At 41.9% G+C, this 19,398-nt stretch overlaps 3 protein-coding genes across 5 annotated transcripts; 1 reads left to right on the forward strand and 2 right to left on the reverse strand.

Moving 5' to 3' along the window:
* The first annotated feature begins 840 nt into the window (after positions 1–840).
* Positions 841–6,842, forward strand: LOC124301827 (protein SMG8). Of its 2 annotated transcripts, none has more exons than XM_046757306.1 (15): positions 841–997; positions 1,124–1,268; positions 1,360–1,634; positions 1,706–1,933; positions 2,015–2,208; positions 2,332–2,435; positions 2,530–2,723; positions 2,810–3,049; positions 3,149–3,352; positions 3,437–3,549; positions 3,772–3,945; positions 4,057–4,321; positions 4,402–4,713; positions 4,813–4,992; positions 6,163–6,842. In XM_046757306.1, exons 1-15 carry the CDS (start codon positions 957–959, stop codon positions 6,281–6,283), a joined length of 2,790 nt encoding a protein of 929 aa, XP_046613262.1. In that variant the 5' UTR covers positions 841–956; the 3' UTR covers positions 6,284–6,842. The 2 variants fall into 2 exon arrangements, with proteins under 2 accessions (XP_046613262.1, XP_046613263.1); XM_046757307.1 differs by having other exon boundaries at positions 3,784–3,945.
* Positions 6,843–7,852: 1,010 nt separating this feature from the next.
* On the reverse strand, positions 7,853–18,311 carry LOC124301826 (uncharacterized). 2 transcript variants are annotated; one of them, XM_046757303.1, is made up of 7 exons: positions 17,004–18,302; positions 15,646–16,477; positions 11,594–15,458; positions 10,630–11,491; positions 10,177–10,554; positions 8,270–9,529; positions 7,853–8,200 (listed from the first exon to the last, which is right to left on the reverse strand). In XM_046757303.1, the coding sequence occupies exons 1-7, from the start codon at positions 17,425–17,427 to the stop codon at positions 7,947–7,949; spliced, it is 7,875 nt and encodes a 2,624-aa protein (XP_046613259.1). In that variant the 5' UTR covers positions 17,428–18,302; the 3' UTR covers positions 7,853–7,946. The 2 variants fall into 2 exon arrangements, with proteins under 2 accessions (XP_046613259.1, XP_046613260.1); XM_046757304.1 differs by lacking the exon at positions 7,853–8,200 and having other exon boundaries at positions 9,373–9,531; positions 10,178–10,554; positions 17,004–18,311.
* A 112-nt stretch (positions 18,312–18,423) lies between these two features.
* Positions 18,424–19,394, reverse strand: LOC124301840 (transcription elongation factor 1 homolog). Its single transcript, XM_046757331.1, has 2 exons — positions 19,089–19,394; positions 18,424–18,994 (listed from the first exon to the last, which is right to left on the reverse strand). The coding sequence occupies exons 1-2, from the start codon at positions 19,202–19,204 to the stop codon at positions 18,862–18,864; spliced, it is 249 nt and encodes an 82-aa protein (XP_046613287.1). The 5' UTR covers positions 19,205–19,394; the 3' UTR covers positions 18,424–18,861.
* Between the last annotated feature and the right edge of the window lie 4 nt (positions 19,395–19,398).

Here is a 19,398-nt window from a genome sequence, read left to right on the forward strand (position 1 = left end):
TTGATAGATATTCATATAACTTTACTCATACTAAACATAACCTTACATTATATACAGAATAGTAAACTTAAATAAATCACTAACATAAAAAAAATTGATTTACCTTGGTAAACCTTATTATATTCAGTTCGATGTGACAATATTTGTCAAGATGACAAAAATTATAGTTGGAGCGTCGAATTCTTTTTATTTTTATTAAAAAATAAATGGACGACACGATGTCGCAATCTTGTAGATGAATTAAGTCTTTGTTACCGTACGTTTCAGTTTCGTACGCACGACTTTCCCTTCTGCCCTTCGTGATATTCTTCATGTAAAAATTGAGACGACTTTTTGAATACGATCTTGATAATTGAGGAATGTCGACCATTATTAACCGATAACTGAATTATTACAATTGAGTTGTCTAAAATTCTGATTGGAGATTACTATTATCTCAAAAAGTTTAATAAATCTGCTTTTTCCGTCAGCTTTCATAAAATTCGCGATGGATCGTCATATCTCTGAAATAAAAGAAGACTAATGAAAAAGCGAAGAAGTTGGGTAATATATCACAAGTATCAAATAATGTTCTTTAAATCATTTTAGTATTTATACACAACAATGTATTTGGTAACCATATTCTATTAAAAAGATCATGATTTTGAATACGGAATTACGCCTTATCACAGGCAACTCATATATCATTTGATATAACATAATTTGGACTTATAGTTTACAAATACTTTGTTAGATAGCGCCACTAGTCGACAAGATTTAAGTTCAGATGATATTTATTATCTTCAGAGTAACAGAAGATAATCAGAATGTTGGTTACAGTCATAAGTTCAGCCGCAATCACCAGCGATGGCACAGATGTTTGAATTCTTTAAAAATATAACCACACAACAATTTGAACTCTAACCTAAAACAAGGCGACTTACAGAGCTATCAAATAAATTGTAATACGAAATAAAATGAGGCCTCAAAAATTTAAACTCCCATTTAACACGGACAGGTAAATATATTCGATTAAGTTGCGAAAGAACGGAGGCAATCTAATTAACATAGACTTCTTCAACCAGTTGAAACCCTTGTCTGTAACTTTCAAACCTCATTAAATTTGAAATCATTGTTTTTATAGCTTACCAAATGCAGAGAGAAAAGTTGTTGTCGTCTCTGTGTTTGGAAAGTCACACTTTCGTGCCAAAGCATGCAAAACTGAGATGCTCAGTTCTATCCTACAAACGAGTCTTTTGGATGATCCCACGGTGGACGAGGACGAATTGGTATGGACTGTAGCCTTGAATAAACACATGCAGTTCCAACACCGTAATTAGTCCAATGTAAGAAATTCTACCATTTTTATCTATTCCGTAGTGCGAAATAGAAGGATATCATGATGCGAAAGATCGTGTGGTTTACCTGCACGTTCGAGGACTCCTAGACACGCACACGTTGATCAATGCCTATGATCAGTTCATCGACAAGAGCGACAGCAAAGATTTCCTAACTGCTTGGGCTCATATGCGAGAAAAATACTCCAGAGCTCTGCTCGTCCTGTTCCACGTTTCTCATGTACTTATACTTACTCACCCTACCCACAGTTTTGATTACAGCTATGTTCACTTGTTTAGAGCGCTGGATGTCGTCAGGTTAGTTAATTTCTGATAAAAAAATAGAATCTGCAACATGGAATTTTCAATGTCAACGATTTTTGACGCAGGCAGAAGACCTCAGGACAAGTTGGAGAAATTCTAAGTGGAATTCCAGGACTTCCTAAGGATTGGGCTACAAATGCGAGACCATGTTCACCGCGGGTGCTTTTCTACTTTGAAACCTGTCCTTCGTCATTCCGGGATTCAGAAGGTGGCAACATTAAAAAGCTTGAACATTCGCTTGAGGATCAAATATATCATATATTAAGAAAAAACCGAATAGTCACTAATATTAGGTATAGTCATGGTTCATTGTCAATAACGAAAATTTGACGCGGCCAAAGCCTTCTGATTATGTTCGAATTTTCTGTTTTTAGCACAAACTCGCTTTTTGCAATCCCAGCGAATCAGGAATTTGTTTATGTTCACACGGGGCCGACTGAGTCCAGAGACATCCTGGGTCACATGGTCAGGAAGCTAATTCAAAGCTGCAAAGTAAGCTCAGGTGGCGACACTTCAAGAAGCTTAGCCAGCGTGGATTCTCTATTCTTATCGAATGACTTAGAAGATGGTAAAATTGATTAGAAACAAAAAATTCTCTCATTTGTTTTGTCAAGAATTCTTAACAATCAAATCTTGAATATACTACTCATACAAGTTTGCCTTCACCTAAATTAAAATCATTTACTTCTAGAAACACATACCTTCAAGTCGTTCCTTCAGCAGCACATAAGCTTAGCTTTTGCGAAAGGTTTTGACGACAACGTGGGGCGGCTTGCAGCACCTACTCATTTCCAAGTGAGAACAAGTATTTCTGAAATTACAAGGATCGTGTATCCTCTGATAGAAAAAATAAAATTCAGTTAAATTCATGTCAAGTATTATTGAACAGATACCAACGCTGTCTCTCTTCTTTGAAGTTGTGAATAAGCTCATGGATTTCTTTGTCAAGAGAATGGACAGAGAAACTTCAACACTCCATCACTTACTTGACACTGATGTAAAGTTTAGTAAGAGCAGGTGCAGCAAGGTTCTGCCAAGAGCACTTCAAACATATCAAGACGGTCTTCCACAACACTACACCAGGTCTGAATTCTGAAACTGTTTGGTTAAAAGGCTTTACTACTTTCACCAGTAAATTTTCCTCGACCGATTATTGTCCACATTTTCAGAGCATATCACGAAACTAAACTAGCACATGCCATGGCAGTATTTGAGATGCATGCACGTGGCCCACTGTTTGAAGAGTTCAGTGAAAAACTGCAGCAAGAATGTGACAAACACTGGCGGGCAGGCAAACAAATGTGCGAGGTGCTTTCATTGACTGGGAATCCTTGCACAAATCCAATCCATAAAGGTGGCAGTGAAGGGGCAGGAGGTGGAGAACAAGTGGAACCTAGGGATGATGATGGGTAAAATAAAGAGCAATATCTCATTCACAAGCAGATTATGTAACACCGATCTTGGATTCAGATTGATTAATAATCACAAAACATTTTTAAATCTATCAGCGATCTACCAATAATGGAGCATAGCAGTGGCGTAAGATACGTGTGTGCTTGCAACTGTGGCAGATGCCAAGGGCCAAGAGAGGATCCATTCAGCTTAAGACAGGCCAACTATGATTATTTTCAATTATTGGCCAAACAGTGTGGATGTTCGCAACTAGAAAGCATACAATTTCCAGTCTTTCAGCCCAGCATACACAATTTCAGGTTGGCAGTCTTTCATATATCAAGTATCCGAGTTTTATTGAAATTGAAATGACTAATCAAGTCGCTTTCCTTGACAATTTTCAGACCAGCACAACTATTTCCTGTTACAAAGCGAAAAGACTCATTTTCTCGTATTGAGCTGTCGACTCCACAGGGGCAAACGCAAGCTTGTAGCCTTGGTGTAAATACACTGCATGGTAAGGTCCATATGTAGGTTTTATCAAAAACAAGATCATTGACATCCTTTAAGTTCTGAAACAGAAAAAGACTATCGTTATTAAATCCCTCAAGAAATTTTTCATCTGATTTCTTGTCCTGGATTTATCACATACCCCGACCTTTCCTGCATAGGAGATTTTTCCACCAGATATTATACAACATTATTTTTTGACGCAATCTTTACTTTTCAAAACAAAAAGATGACGTTCCAGTGTTTGGCAGTGGACAGTCAGCGCCTACAAGCGATTTAATAAACGATGATCATCAGAGGCTCAGCAACAAAGCTAGTCTCACTCCGGGCGACACAACTGATGTCCCAGATGCCCACAATGTGGTTATCGAAGTGTGTGATGTAGACCTAGAAAACAACAAAGGTTTGTTTGCGAAGTGATAATCACCATAAATAGATGGATGGGTATTGTTATTCAACTGCATTGCCTTTTGGTTCTTCATTCACAGCAATAATTGCATAGTTCCTTTTTTAGAACCTGAACAGTTACATTGTTCAACGCCTGAGGTTAGCGATGCAGAAGCATCAGAAAAGTCGCTTGTTCGACAGCCATCGACGACAGAGTATCTACCAGGTATGCTGCATACAGAATCCCCTGTTGGTCTTCTGCCGCAATTCTCCAGCTGGTCACTAGTCTGCCTTGGGCCTAGCAGTCTTTACTCGCACAACCTTGGACTGCAGCATCAGACCGGCGTATTGGCGACGTCAGCATTTTTACTACCCTGGGATGTGACGGTCAGGTAAATTGGGGACAACATTAAACAATATATCTGTTTATTTAATTTCCTTTCAATTCTGACGAGGTAATAAAATGCTGCAGACTAGAGCACCAGAAGGAGAGAGGATCTCTGTGGCCAATGGTTGGCGACAATCCAAGTCACAGCTACAATCGGGGAGGTAAAAATTTTCAAAATATGAATTCGATACGTGGCCGTAAATCTAAGGGGGGCAAGGAATTTGTTGTCAAAATATTTGTCGGCGTTGAATACGAGTGTCCACGAGGCCACAGGTTTATGGCATCTGCTCCTGATAAAGTCCTGAAGGCCACTGGAACTGGCATTGTCAAGGACAGCGGGAACAAAGTTACATCCAGCACGGCAGATATGCCTCTATACTTTCCGTGTCCCTGCAGGTACCGTTGATGGACTATTCTTATCACATCATATTCCGAATTTCCTGCTTGATGTATTTTTGTTACAATCAAGTAATCGAACCATAAAATCTATTCTAGGCAAACAAAGCCGCTAATGGCACAGTTGATGAGAATACATGTTGTAACGCCCAAGGCCCCGGTCCATGTCACCTTGAATCCACGGGTTCAACCAGGTCCCCCCCCTTGTCCGATTTTCGTCACTGGTTGCGAGGAACCAATAAAGTTATCGCAGAGCGCCTACTGGGTCCTCAGACTTCCGTATCCTTTTTTTCTGGCAATTGTGTACCGTGAATGGGAAATTTCAAATCTTCAATCACGTTGATCAGATGTGTCTCAAGGTTTTCAGAGATCAAAGATTTTTCTCTTTTACAGGTAATCACAGCAATCAAGTTACTTGACAATTTTTGAAAATTTTTTGCAAAACTGTTTGAAAAAATATTGGATATACAAGAATTGTTTCAATTTTTTTTTTTTTTCATCTCATCACACACTCTATACCGTGCATATTTAGAGTGACGACAATTTTGCTCAAATAAAATTCCCTGACGTTTGCTGTCAAAAGATTCAGAATTCCCTGACGCTTTTCCGCGAAACTTAGGTAATATTGGGCAGCTTTTATGACCAAAAACTCTAGAAGCTAGTCCGGTCAATTTAGACATTTCGAAACACAATAATTCCGACAGAGCTGAATTTTGGTAGAGACCTTGGGTTTACTATTATAAAGAAAAAGAAAAAAGTCCCCATCGATACTATACTATGTATATCCCTGACATATAAAATATGCGTGCATATTATATAGAATGTAACTCGTTCGACTTTTAGAATCGCGATATCTCAGAAATGATAATTCTTAGGAAAAAAAGTATAGAGACCATTTTTGTGGATAATTTTATGATCTACAATTTCGCTATTTTTTTGATAAAATTAACCGTTAACGAGAAAAATCGAAAAGACCGACAATTTTGACCTTTGACCTTGAATAACTTTTTTAGCACACATGGTATCGATGGGGACTTTTTTCTTTTTCTTTATAATGGTAAACCCAAGGTCTCTACCAAAATTCAGCTCTGTTGGAATTATTCTGTTTCGAAATGTCTAAATTGACCGGACTAAGCTGTATACCTTGAATATATAAATTTGGATCCAAAAAATACATAGTATTGCTTTGTTTCATAAAAATAATTAAAAATTGAACACTACCATTTCGGAAAGTTAACTTAACTGAATTTACGAAGCATAGCAGACGTTTGAATACGGTTAACGAAAAAAAAAGCAAAGTTATCCTTGTGGTTCGTCAAAATTCCCTGACTTTTCCTGGTTTTCGCGGTCCGTCGCGACTCTGATATTAGGTACGACAATCAAGACATGTTATTATACATTTTGATGTTTGCGGAGATGAAATTTTATCATCCTTAACAACTAATGCAGATATGTTTACATGGGCGAAAAGGGGCCTTATTTGGCTCCGAAAGAACCAGTACCTATAGCCCATGGCAGACTTTTAGCTGGAATGTACGGAATCAGTGAAGTTGTTCCAGAAAAGAAATGATCCATGTCACATGAACATCTGTGAAAGGATACGAATTCGGCACGTGGAAAATCTCAACGTGTATTTCAATTCAGAAGTGAATACTACCCAGGGGTGAGACTAATCGGATTGTTTGTACATCCGAGGCTCTGGAAGTTTAATAAATCCAATGCGGGATAGGTGTGTACACGATTGTACACAGGTTGTTTACAGTATTGGGTGATTTTTCCTGTTACTTTTAGTTTAATTCCAGTTTAAAAAAATTTATAGTTGAAGTAACAGTTTATTACACCAAGCATTTACATGCGCAGCTGGTTTGTAATAAGAACTAATTTATTGGTCTGGCATGATTAAATGTTTCTCGTACAGTGAAAATAAAAAATATGTATTGTATGTAATTTTTTATCAATTTTTTCTCTTTCTCTCTTTCTCTGTTTTCAACAATATTCACTAAAAAACAATGTGTATTTTAATGAGCGTAAACAATTTATTTTACATAAGTGGAATACTCTGACATCAAAAAAAAAAGCAATAATAAACGACGATGTATAATAATAAATAAAGTATGAAATGTAAATAATGGGTATTTACAAACATGTAAGTGGCAAAAAAGCTATAACAGAGACAAAGTATTCTTTGCAATCGTTCGTAATCTCTATCCTACAGTGCACCCTATCATTTCAAAGCAGTGCAAATGGCGGGATCATTCTTACTATACAACGTGTAACCGTATGTTCATCGGAAAATTTTGCACAAACCCAGCGTGGTTCTTTTATTTATCACCATGCTACTTGATATTGAAATCATGAAATGCACTATAGATTTAGTATTATATTTACCATGATAATTCGACTATAATATTCTTCTTTAACTAAGTCCCAAGATAGTTATTAGTAATAGGACAATCCTAATTAACAACGATCCTACATGCTACTGTAAGATTACCTATTTTGTTAAGAAATCGTAACGATTGGTAGTAACACGTAGTCATGTACAACTTGCTAACGATACGGTCGATTCTTTACTGGCTTTCAAACTTGAGTGATTCAATACTATATGTATACTGCATATTGATTCAGTCACTTGTCACAAATGCACCAATCAAGATAATTTTCCTGAAAATGCGGGATGGTTACAGACTTACAGAAACGGTCTCTGAATCATTTTGCATTCAGACTTGAGACAACGACTCTTTGTATTCTATTGGAATGTTTTCCACTTGCAGACAAGTCAGAAACCGACCTTAGATCTATGAGATTTCCAACAAATATGTTTCTTTTTCAATTTCTGTAAATAACAAAATGTCTAAAACTGTACTATTCCGCATTTTCAGAGTCTCCGTGCATCGGGTATATTCCGTCCAAAATACCGTCGAGAGTATTCCTACTGGTAATTGGCTCGACGTCAAGCTTCGTTCGACACGACTAAAGAACTTTGTCTATCTCCTGTCTTCTCTGACTTGTTTTGTCACCTCGATTTACTCTCGCAGTTCTTTCAAGCATGGAAAATGATAAGACATCAACGAGTGCATCGCGTTTGTCAAACAACAGGTATACATGTTATGCATGTATAAGATCAGCGATCAGCTCCAAGGTTTTCTTCAGATATATTCATTGGCATTCGCAATCTATAAATGTATTCATACAGTTTCTCTTTCTTCGACTTAAACACTAATCAATTAATCCTATTGCGCAGGGGGCTGAGGTTCGCTGGGTAGATTTGGATTCGGATAAGGTGGCAAAAATGAATAATTTGGATATGGTGGTGGCGGTGGATGTGGAAACGGAGGATAATAGTTCGTTGGGTGCGTAGGAGGAGGTGGATAGGCCCTATGCATATACGGATCGGCTGCCGACGGTGGACCGTGGAAAGCTGAGTAGACTCGGGCGTATTCAGCATCGTACGTCGGCCCAGCAAACGCTGGAGGATATCCAGGAGCTGTTGAATCATACGTACGACATTATTTTAACGTGCCTAACGTGTCTACCCTAACGATGTCAGACTTACCACCAGCTGTGTACGCTGAGGATGATCCAGGGGCGGCTGGATAATGCTGCGAGTAAGCATCGTAAGGTCCTGGCGGGTACGGTGCTGGATACCTGGCATTTGTCGGATGACTGAATGCGGTCGGTGCGTGGGTCTCTTCTCTGGTTTTCGCCTCGGGAACATGCGACTTGACCTTGCTATTTATTTTATTAGCATCGTCCACTGATCTGGGATTTGTACTGACTGGCGGCTGTTGGTAGGGAGTTAACACAGGTGCAGAAATACTCGCAGTTTCTTTGGGCTTCTCGGGTTCGATTCGTGTCTCTTTCGCCGGTTCAGGTGGCGGTCGGAGATTTCCGGTCTGCGGCGATACGCTCGGAAGATATGCTCTGTACGGTGACGCCAGCGAGCGTGATCGCGGATCGGAATAATCGTAGTATCCGGAGTACTGGGAGTAAGGATAAACTTGGGGCGTTGCTTCCGGTACTTTTGGCGGGGTCGGATCGGGTCTGGGCGTCGTTGGTGCCGACGTAATAGAATCAGCAGTATTGTGTGGTCTGTCTAAAACCGGCTGAACGGGCTCAGGTTCTTCTAGTATAATTTCGTCCGTATTCGCGTCATCCAGCGGCGCCTTATGACTCGGGAAGTTGTGTCTATAATTTTTCAACGATGGTTTTTGCGGCTCCGTCACGGGTGCAGTCGCTCGACAGAGTTGTTCGCCAGATGGGGAACATTCTTCTTGAACCTCGTTACTGACGCGCGTGTCTTTGTTGTTAATATCCGTGGAGAAGGATTCGTTTCTGCTCTCCTTTTCTTCGGACGGTTTCTGGGGTGTGGGTTCGGAATCGGTGTTCGAGGAGCGATTCGAGTCAGTTCGAGTATATTCTGAGTTTGAACCGGCCTCTGCGACAACATCCTCCAGTCTCACTTCTTCCACCCTTTGCTCTGTTCTCATCTGACTGTCGGAGGAGTTGGAATTATCACCGAGAGACGAGGAGTCTATCGGTTCTTGCTTGACTCTAGGAAGCCGCGAGAGAGAGACCTGGTTCGTGAGGCTTACTTGACTCGAATATGGCTTGGCTGTTGCTGTTGCAATGGGCCTTGGCCTTCTAGCCATCTCTTTATCGGCGAATGGCTTAAAGCCTGTACCGCTTGGCGATTTTCCAAGCGGTGGTCGACCAGGTGATGTCGATGACTTTGGAATGATCGATATTGCGGAATTGTTTCTCAATGGAAACCCAACCTCTGCATTATGCTTCCTTTGCGACAACGAGGAAACACCTATTGGTGATATTCAAGGAACATTAGTACAAACGATCAGGGTTCGATTAAAGTAGAAGAAAATATTGGAGCCCAGCCTGAGTACACAGACAAGCCAACTTTATAAACTAAAAAAACTGCAATAAAAACTACGTTCTCTCTGAAATGCGACTACATATATATTTTTTTAATTCTGAAAAAAATTAATAGCTTGGAAACCAAATCCCGGCCCATGATAAAGTTTACACAAGTTTTTGAACAGTAAGAAAGGAACATCCTCTGAAATTTTTGTCGCAAAAAATTATCCCGCTCTTGAGAAATCTCAAAAACTAATATTCTTTGAGCTTTTACGGGCTTCCAGCGGCCCCAATAACTTTTTGCATAATTTGGCGTTGCAGTATACTTAAAACTGAAACTTTTTCATATGCACCGTTTTTTTATACAATCAATAGTTTTCGAGTAATACTTAATTACACTTCGTACGTTTCCGCTTTCCGCACATATTATACCGAATGCTAACATCTAGCGTCGTCGAGGAAGAATATAAAAAATATCACAAACACTCTCGACAAGTAACAGAAAGTTGTCACAAATTTTAAACAAATTCGAGGAGGGTCAGGCTTTTGGGCAGGTCGATCTGTCGTGGAAAGCCCCACATATAATATTACCTTTTTTGGGTTCTTCCTCCCGTTTTTGCTGATTTAGTTTCAGCGCTGTCCTAATGGCAATGATTTTTCCCGACTCTAGCTGCATGTAAATGCCTTTGGGACTTTTGAGGACCATAACTCGCTGGCCAGCCTTCAGCACAATGCTACCTTTGTCGGGTGAATTTGTCGGAATAACAACATCTAAAGGTAAAGTCATTTCCTGTGCGCTCATTCCCTGTCTCTGCCAAACCTCCGCTGGAATCCATCTACTTCCACCGACAGTTCGGGTCCCTCCAAGTCCCTCAGTACCGCGTTGTTGCATCGGCCTCACAGAGGCCACAGGTTTTGGAGTTCCGCCTGCATCTCCTCCTCGTATGGCACGGATCTGAAGCCCTCCCGCTGAGAACAAAGTGAAAGTGTTAAACCATGTCTCTTGAATATTTCTTTTGCTGGAAAATAATGTACGGAAGTCACCTCTACTCGCCGTATTTCCTGGAATGTAGTTGTAGCTTGGCCTGGAACAATTTGCGGCCATCTTTTCAAGCTCGTAGCCGCGTCGCGCTAGCCGTTTTTCAGCCTGGCTCAACTTCTTGTCCTTTCGATCGACAAGGAGACTCTCGTGTCTGAATGGCTGCTTGGTGAGCAGGGATGAGTGCTTTTCTAGAAGACTATGCATAACGGGATCGGCATATCCATCCTTAGCCTGAGAAAAGTCCTGTACTTGACTGTCCTCCTCCCAGTCCCACGACAATGTTGCTGCCTCCTTGAGCGATAGATGGGCGTCGGGATTACACTGATCGACGACGCGGTCTGCCATTCCTTGTTTGCTGATTTGCCTGTCATAAATTTTTCGCTCGAGACAATTGTCAGTGACTAATCTGTATACAAAACAGGGTTTCTGTTGACCATATCTATAAACCCGGCACACGGCCTGCGTATCATGGCAAGGGTTCCACGAAGCATCAAAGACGATCGCTCGATTCGCTCCAACCAAGTTTATCCCAAGGGAACCGGCCCGTGTCGAAACCAAAAACAAGTGTATCTTTGGATTGGCATTGAACTCGTTGATAAGCTTTTCTCTTTCCAGTGCACTGGTGCTTCCATCCAAGCGGTAATAGTTGACATTCTTCATCCAGTCTTCCGTTCTCCCATCTGGATGCTTCAAGCTGTTCCGTGCCAAAAAGTCTTCTACTAAATTCAACGTGAAAAGTGACTGAGAGAATGCCAAAATTCTATCCCCAAGACGCACTGCCTCTTCTAGGATGCAAAAAAAGATGGACATCTTTGCAGATGCGTCAATGAGCCCTGGGACGTAACCTTTCATGAGATCTGTCGCCTGAAACAAAAACACATGATAGATAAGCATATAAGCCTTACATGTTTATCATAATTTTTTTGCTTTCAAAGTGGTTATTTTCTGTCTAAACATGCCACTTACCCAATCGTACGGAATACCAGGATCTTCTTTTGCCATGGGTGAACTCTTTGGGTCTTTGTCCTCATCCTTGTTTAGGATTTCGTCATCGGATTTTTCCTCCCTTTCCTTGTCCAACAAATCATCCCGCTCGCGTTCTTCATCCTTATTCGAGTCGATCTGCCTTATACTGTTTGTGTTCGGTGTCACAAGCCCATGAACAATATTACGATCGTTGTTTTGTGGCTGAGGAGATGGAGTAGTGGGATCGACCCGATTTGGATCTGTACTAGCAGGGTAGCCTTGAGAAGCAGGGGGAACATTTCGTGCTGAGTTCTGACTCTGGGCAGTAATGTTGTTTCCATCTTTGTTCCCTTCTTCGAAATTGCCCTTAGCTTGCACTGGACCAGAGTTTCTAATCGGCCCACGACTTGCCATTTTTCCATCATTATTCCCTACTCCCTCCATCCCTGGGGTTTGGTTATATTCATATCTTTGGCCCTGAAAGCCTTGCGATGGATAATAATTGTTCTGGTATCTATTTGTTACAGTCCCAGTATAGTAAGGGTCTCCGCTAGCATCTTGCCTAAAATTTTGAGTGTAATTATTCTGCTGCCAGTAAGGATCCTCAGACTTGAATTGGCTAATTTGATTAGCATGGGTTCCAGTCGCTGAAGAATAGTTGGGCACGTTCTGTGTCTGCGCAGCTTCATGATTGGGTGGATAAGCTGTGGTCTGATTCCCAGCAGAATTCCTGTTTTGCTGGTCAGCACTATAATCATGCGATTGAGTCTGATTCTGTGGACGTACGAAATTTTGAGACTGATTATCTGTTCGTGAAAATATCTGGCCCGTCTGATTTGACGCATTTTGGCTCTGTTGGTTGGCTGTATAGTTTTGTCCTTGGCTTTGCGTCGGCGTTGGAAAATTTTGATTTCCCGAGGTGTCACTTCGTGGATAAATTTGTTGGTTGACTTGATTTGATGAAGGGGTGTAGCCCTGAACAGGATTCGTCGTTGGGTATGTCGGGTACTCGGACATATTTGACAAACCAGAAGACTGATTAGACGACTGGGTCTGATAGCTTTGTGGATAATTTGATCCCAAGTTAGGAGTGGCCGTGTAATTTCGAGTCTGATCCTGGTATGGGTAACACTGTGTCGGGTAAAGAGATGACGCGTTATAAGTGTTCCCTGAAGTCGCATCTGTGCGATACTCGATATTGTGAGAGCTTGGTGGGTTGTAGTTTTGCGTTTGACTTCCAGCAAGTTGATCATTCCCCGAAAGATAGTTTTGGGCCTGGTTTTGGTACCCCTGAGGATTATTGTATCCAGAGCCTTGAGGAAAGGTCTGAAAAGACGGGTTGGTGTAACGTTGTTGTCCCTGATTTGAATAAAATTCTCCATATTCTCCTTGCTGTGCATTATTTGTACCCCGACAATAATTGCTCTGATCATTCTGTTGTCGATAGTTTTGTCCCTGTCTGCAATCATAATCTGAATTCCTAGCGTATCCCTGAGGGTATGTATTGGGAACAGCAGGGTTGGAGTAAGCTGTGTTTTGCGGCTGCTGCATCGGATAGTTTTGATAATTCCCTGTCTGATTCGGATTTTGGTGTCGATTTTCACCCTCTGCTATGTCATTACTGGACGAAGATGAAGAGTTTGGCTGGACACTTGCAGCAGGTTTGTTTTTAATAGTTGCGTTCGCTTTTTTACCCTTTTTAGATTCTCCTTTAGCCTGGCGTGCCTTAGTGCGTTTGGTACCTGGAGCAGGCTTCTCCCCCATGGTTTCTTCGAGGTCCAAATCATCTTCTTCATTGGCCTGACGTTTCTTGAGAAAGTGGTACAACACGTCAGGGTGATTCCATATTTTACAGCACACAGCAAACGCCTTGAGGGGATTGGGAACTGCTCTCGTCTTCACAACTTGTGTCATAAAGGTATCGTAAAGCTTTCGCTGGTGGGGTGTCATTCTAACAAGAAGGATGTATTCTTCCTTTCGCGGGAGTGATATCTGCAACACTGAGTGAGATCTACGCTGGACAAATCCCTCCAATAAAGCATGTAAGACATGTGCCCTATAACGCATAAGCCGTATATCTTGTGGGGTAGAATCAATGCATTGGCCATTCTGGATAGGACGCTCAAACATATTGCAGAACTCACTTTTTGTGCCAAGGTAGTTTGGTCTTACAAAATCCACCATACACCAATACTCAAGTAAATTATTTTGCAAGGGATACCCGGTGAGCACGATCCTACGTTTGGTTCGCATCTGCTTTAGAGCAAGGCTGATACTGGCGTGAGAATTTTTTATACGGTGGCCCTCGTCGCATATGACGAGATCGGGCCCAGGACTGACTAAAGCTGAGTGCATATCGTCAAGAAGTCCTTTGTTCTTGTCATCTTCCTCAACATCCACCATGTCCTTGAATGCCTGTCCGCGTTTTCGCTTGGCTTTGTTAGGCTTCTTGAGGGACAGCTGCCGGTACAATTCGTATCCAATTAGAAGGACACCTCCTTTCTTTTGCCAGTCTTGAATAACACGCGCTCTAGCGGCCATACTTTTATGAGAGTCATTCAAAATGTGAAGCTGAAAATGGCGTGGACGCAGTTCCTGACCAATAGGTGAATCCACACTGTATGGCGTTTTAACTGTTTCCACTTCCTTCTTTTCCGTCACCCCTGCAGCAGGCACTTCCTTAGCCGCACCAAGTGTCCCACCATTTTCCTCCTTCTTCACTCCATCAGTGCCCTCCGTTGTTCCACTGCCATCAGTCTTAATCACTGACTCTGTGGTTGGGGCAAATTCCTGCTTTATTTCCCGATCTACTCCCATCATGTTACAGGAGTAGGTGCCTGGGTACATCGGCCCTGGAGAAGCTGCAGGCTTCGACAAGCCAGAATAATCCAGCTCAGATTTGGCCGGATCACGATCAAAGGTAGGTACCGCAGTAGGATGGTTTCCGTACATCATATTCATGGACATTTCGTTGCGGTAATGAAAGTTTTGGTCACCAGTAGAGTCCTTGTGGATGTTCTCTTGGACTCTACATTGTAGCGAGCTTAATGGATCGTAGCCTTGATGAGGAGTTGTACTATCGATAATAGGCTGGTTGCAGGTACTGTCTTGGGGCATTCTTGGTGCAAATTCAGGATTTGACTGCATCGGAAGTCGCGAAGCGTCGCTGTGCGCTCCATTTTCCTCTTTTATTTCCTGCTTGACGTGTGGTTGTGACTCGGATTTAGGGATGGTCTGATTATGTGGTGGAACATTTGCTTCGTATGGAAGCCACATGTTGAATTCGGCTAGCCAATTCTGCAAGGTATTAATTGGCATGATGCACAGAACAGTTTTGGCTGTCGTGCATCTGAAGAATACGTCGCAAAAACTTGCGACCTGCAACGTTTTTCCCAGACCCATACTGTGCGCAAGGATGCAACCGAACCCGGAACTAGTCTTGTACCTCTCAATGCTCTCGACAATGTTGTCATAGAGAAAACGAATCCCACCTATCTGGTGGGGTTTTATAATACGTGCTACTTGCGGGGCCAGAAAAACATCCGGCTCTGTTTCTGGGTGACCGACGTTGACCAGGACTCGACCGTGCTCGTCAGGGACGTTGTAGCGGTCATTGGTATGCATACCCGAATTGGATGGGTCATCTTCATTATCTGTTTCCTCTCCACCACTTGGATCACTCAACACAATGCAGTCGTCATCCGAACTCTCGCTCGAGCTTGATATCGTCACAACATCTTTACCCTTTGCCGGTTTTTGCACCCTGGGCATCCCAGACACCTTCCTCAATGTGTGCATCTGCTTCTCGCGTAGTGCTTCGTCAGCCTCTATGTCAGAGACTTCAGACTCCGAGTAGTACTCTGATCTGCAATGATAAGAGCAATGATTTAACCTATTTTATGCTACAGAAGTCAGAGTTTCACTTTCAAATGCGATCCAAGAAATGACAAAGATGTGAAGTGGAAGTCTATTCCACATTACACTACTAACAAGCTATGATAAATCACTTAAAATGAAAGATCGATGAAAAGAAATGAACACGAAGATCACACCTATTATCGACTGGTTCCTTCTTAGGGACAACTGGTGAGATGCTCACAGATGGTGTCATCATCCGAATTCTTTGTTGAAGAAGATTGGTATTTCCAGAACGATTCGGAACTCTAGATATAGATGTCTGAACTCCAGGCAGAGTGCTTCTTCCTTTCTGCCAGCGAGCTGCTTCCAGTGCTTTTCTTTGCTGTTGCTGAGCAGCTTGAGCCGCAGAGCTGCTATGAGTACCTTGTCCTGTTCCAGGTCCTGACGCTGACCCAGACCCAGACCCCGACCCAGAACCAGAATTTAATTTCAGTAGAACGGTGTTAGGCAATCGTACTTGGGATGATGATGATGGCGATATCGTGGTTCCACTTTGGCTCTGTTTCCCTTGAAGAAGACTAATCACACGAGTTTGAGTTTTACTGTTTTGTCTGTTGATAGCAATCTGTCTCTGCACTTCACGAATGATTCTCTGTTGTTCTTGTACTCGTCGAAGACGCTCCATTTCTTGTCGCTGTGCAGCTAGAGTAGCTTCGTCCAATTGATTCTCATCCATTACTTCTCGAATGTTTCGTCTCATATTTGATATTTTCTTCTCAACTTTTGTCTCGCACTCTGGGCCTGAACTGTCACTCTGGTCACCCTTCTTTTGCTTCTTCTTACTCGAGTCAGGGTTCTCTGGATCGCACAGTCTTTTGTTCCCCTCCCCTTCGGCATCTTCGTCATCAACATTGTCATCCATCTTTTCAATTTCATCTTCATCACATTCTGCTTCGTCCATCTCCTTGGACACAGATTTTCCAAGCAGATCTGCCTCTGTCACTTCTTGTCCCTCGATGGGTGCGCCTGTGGAATATAAGTACTTGATTATGATCGGAAGGAATCAAATTTCTAAATTTTAAGCTACATACACATTGCGGGAAACCATGTGGGTATTTACATAAGAGTGAGTAACTGAACTTTTAGTTTTTTCAAATTACAGCAATAGTTTTGACCCTCAGACTTGCTCAGAACCTTACAGAACTGATACAATTATGGTTTACAGGCATCGTGCTTATAGTGATGATATAATAGAAATTGTTTTAATAAATTTGTTACTTCTAAACGAACTCTCAAAACTTCAATAACAATGTATGGTCAAGCCAGTCTTCTATTTCAAGAAATGTCAGATTATAAATAAGAGGATAATCCGTTTCTGTCCATAATTGATTAGCATTAGTCAAGTATTTGTTTTCAAGAATCCAAAAAAGGTTACAAGAGCCAAGATAATATTGTGATTTTGTACCTGTAAAAAGCGCTGCCATAAGTAAGAAAAATAAAAACAAATCTCAATTAGAATCTAAAGAGGTAAATATTTTACGTGCAGACGAACCTTCCAACGGCAAGCTATCCAAAATGTTGACCCCTTCAATATCTTCTTCATCTTCCAACAAAGTTTGCTGCTTTTCATGGTCAAGTCTGACGCCAATCTGACTGTCAATAGTTTCGTCAAGATCCATGTCATCGCCAGATCCCTCCGAGTGAATCCTCTCAATTTCCTCATCAGGGAAACGGTCTTGTCCCTTCTCTCGTTCCCTGTCAAACGATTCGGCTTCAGAATCCTCCGAGCTTTCATCATTGCCGGTTACATTGGCGGGAGAATTGGAGCCAGGTGGTAGACCCGACGGGTCCGACTGCTCAGCTGACTCCTTGGAGCTCCGTTCTGGATTAACACGCTCTATGGTGACATCCCCAATCCTCGTCAGAAAGCTGTCCATGTCAGAGTTTGACATGTTGGTAGCGGGATCCTCATCCATGACTCGTGTTTAAAAATCACTTTCGCTCCTTTAAATCATTTTGCAGATGGAAAGGGTAAAGGGGTAGGCTGAAATTTGGGGAAAAAGACAGAGGGACGGTGTCGCGCTGTCCGAGATGAGGAAATATCAGGCTTGAGGCGTTCAGCTGTCAGATGAGGAAAGAAGAGGACCGGACGTGTGAGGACAGTGAAAAGGTACCGACTTGGGTCCGTTAACCGCGATTATCCACTGCGGGATGATCGAATATTGTCTATTGGTGGGCGAACTGCGGACGTGAAATACCGCCGACGACTTTAGAACATCATAGACAGAGCAAAAATGTTAATTGGTAGCACTAATTAAAAGTGAAAAAAAAAAAAATAATAATGACACACCGATGGACGCCATAGCGTCGTTGTCGCGGCGTTCGCGGGTGCTGCTGCTACTGCTGGTGCTGCTGGCCTCGCAGCAGCCGAAAATCACAACGTAACTATTACCCCGGTCTCTGGTGCCTTCCCTACGTGTAACGTGCGGTTCATTTATATGACGTAAAATCGAGACGCGCTAGAATTCTAGGGACAAAAGATTTTCCCTTATTTATTTATCTGCCAGCCGCACGCGTCGCTCTTTCTCTCACTTTCCGCGGCATTTTTCATTCCCGTTTTTTACCAAGTCTAATACCGAGACAGAGATCGGACCACCCGCCATCTTGTCAACACCGCGCGTACTTCCGCCTAGCAGACCGAGGAGGGAAGGGAAAACAGAGATCTTTACCAATCGATAGATAGATGCACCCACGGATATACCCTATTCTTCATTCCCAGAGATCGATTGAACGATCCTTGTATCGTTTATTCAATTCACTTTAAAATTATTCAGATTATCTCTACCCATTACGCACGTTTATTGACCCTTGCACGTGTGGGTGACGCATTATTTCACTAATATACAAGGCACTCGCGCGCGCACGCACGCGAAGCAGTATGGGGGTACAATGTACAGAGTTACGGTTATTCATTATGGTTTTGCTTCATTTATTGAAATTCACGCATACATACATTCCAAATTACTTACACTCGTGCATACACTCAATTTGTACCCGCGCAAATTGAAATTTTAAATGTGCAGGTATCGCAACACCAAAATGTCAGCCTCTTTACAGTTATCAATACTATTGCAAGATACTTATGTTTGATTATACTGGCAGAACATTTATAGATCAACAAAAGATCTACGCAAATGTGACCAGTCTCCTGATATACAGCTTGTGTACCAAGAGATGATAACCAGAATGTGGCATGACTCAAGTAAAAGAGGTATCCATGGCCCTTGCATCGTATTTCGAATACCATTGTCAGTTCTGAATCTATAATTTAGTCCATCATGCTTTAGAGCGAAATATAATTTAGTGTTTTAATCTTTGTCTTCCGTTTTTTCTTCTGCTACAATTGCAGTTTAGTTGGCAGTCTCACAGGCATCAATCCAATCATTATAGACATCAAGAGGCTCTGATAATAGGTTTATGGTTGTTTGAAAGTCCTCCATACATACACGACACGTTATTCTGGCCGTGTTCCTTGATTTGTCCCTGAAAAAAATTGGCCATTTAATATGATAATCGGTTTTAAAGTGACAAATATATCTAACAACAACGCAATTATCCGTATCTTGTGTTTACTCACATCTTAACCTCGCAGGATTTTTCGTGGTTGCAAAACGGACAATTGAACTGGGTGTCAAGCGGTTCGATCGCCTTTCGTTTACTCGGCGGTTTCCTTTTGCTCTTTCTACGTCCCATTGCGTCTCAATAACCAAAGTCTTTCTTCCAAATACAAATACTTAATGATAAACTTTGTTTACACTTCTCCCCGTTCTTTCAGTTGTCACCGGCTGCTCGCTGACTTATCTGAACGTCGAAGTAGACGCTTCAGTTGACAGTTCTGCCACTACACCGGGTACTAATTTCTCAGCAAAGTACTTCGTACGTTCCTA

This window comes from Neodiprion virginianus, chromosome 4, assembly GCF_021901495.1.
Source record: "Neodiprion virginianus isolate iyNeoVirg1 chromosome 4, iyNeoVirg1.1, whole genome shotgun sequence".
Taxonomy (NCBI): Eukaryota; Metazoa; Arthropoda; class Insecta; order Hymenoptera; family Diprionidae; genus Neodiprion; species Neodiprion virginianus.

Excerpts from the sequence above, each read along its gene's own strand:
- LOC124301827 (XM_046757306.1), top strand. The coding sequence starts at position 957 with ATGAGGCCTCAAAAATTTAAACTCCCATTTAACACGGACAG. Across the intron at positions 1,934-2,014 it reads CGAATAGTCACTAATATTAG|CACAAACTCGCTTTTTGCAA; the intron begins GTATAGTCATGG and ends TTCTGTTTTTAG. Across the intron at positions 3,050-3,148 it reads GAACCTAGGGATGATGATGG|CGATCTACCAATAATGGAGC; the intron begins GTAAAATAAAGA and ends TAAATCTATCAG.
- LOC124301826 (XM_046757303.1), bottom strand. The coding sequence starts at position 17,427 with ATGGATGAGGATCCCGCTACCAACATGTCAAACTCTGACATGGACAGC. Across the intron at positions 15,459-15,645 it reads AAGGAACCAGTCGATAATAG|ATCAGAGTACTACTCGGAGT; the intron begins GTGTGATCTTCG and ends TTATCATTGCAG. Across the intron at positions 11,492-11,593 it reads CTGGTATTCCGTACGATTGG|GCGACAGATCTCATGAAAGG; the intron begins GTAAGTGGCATG and ends TTTTTGTTTCAG.
- LOC124301840 (XM_046757331.1), bottom strand. The coding sequence starts at position 19,204 with ATGGGACGTAGAAAGAGCAAAAGGAAACCGCCGAGTAAACGAAAGGCG. Across the intron at positions 18,995-19,088 it reads AAATCCTGCGAGGTTAAGAT|GGACAAATCAAGGAACACGG; the intron begins GTGAGTAAACAC and ends AATTTTTTTCAG.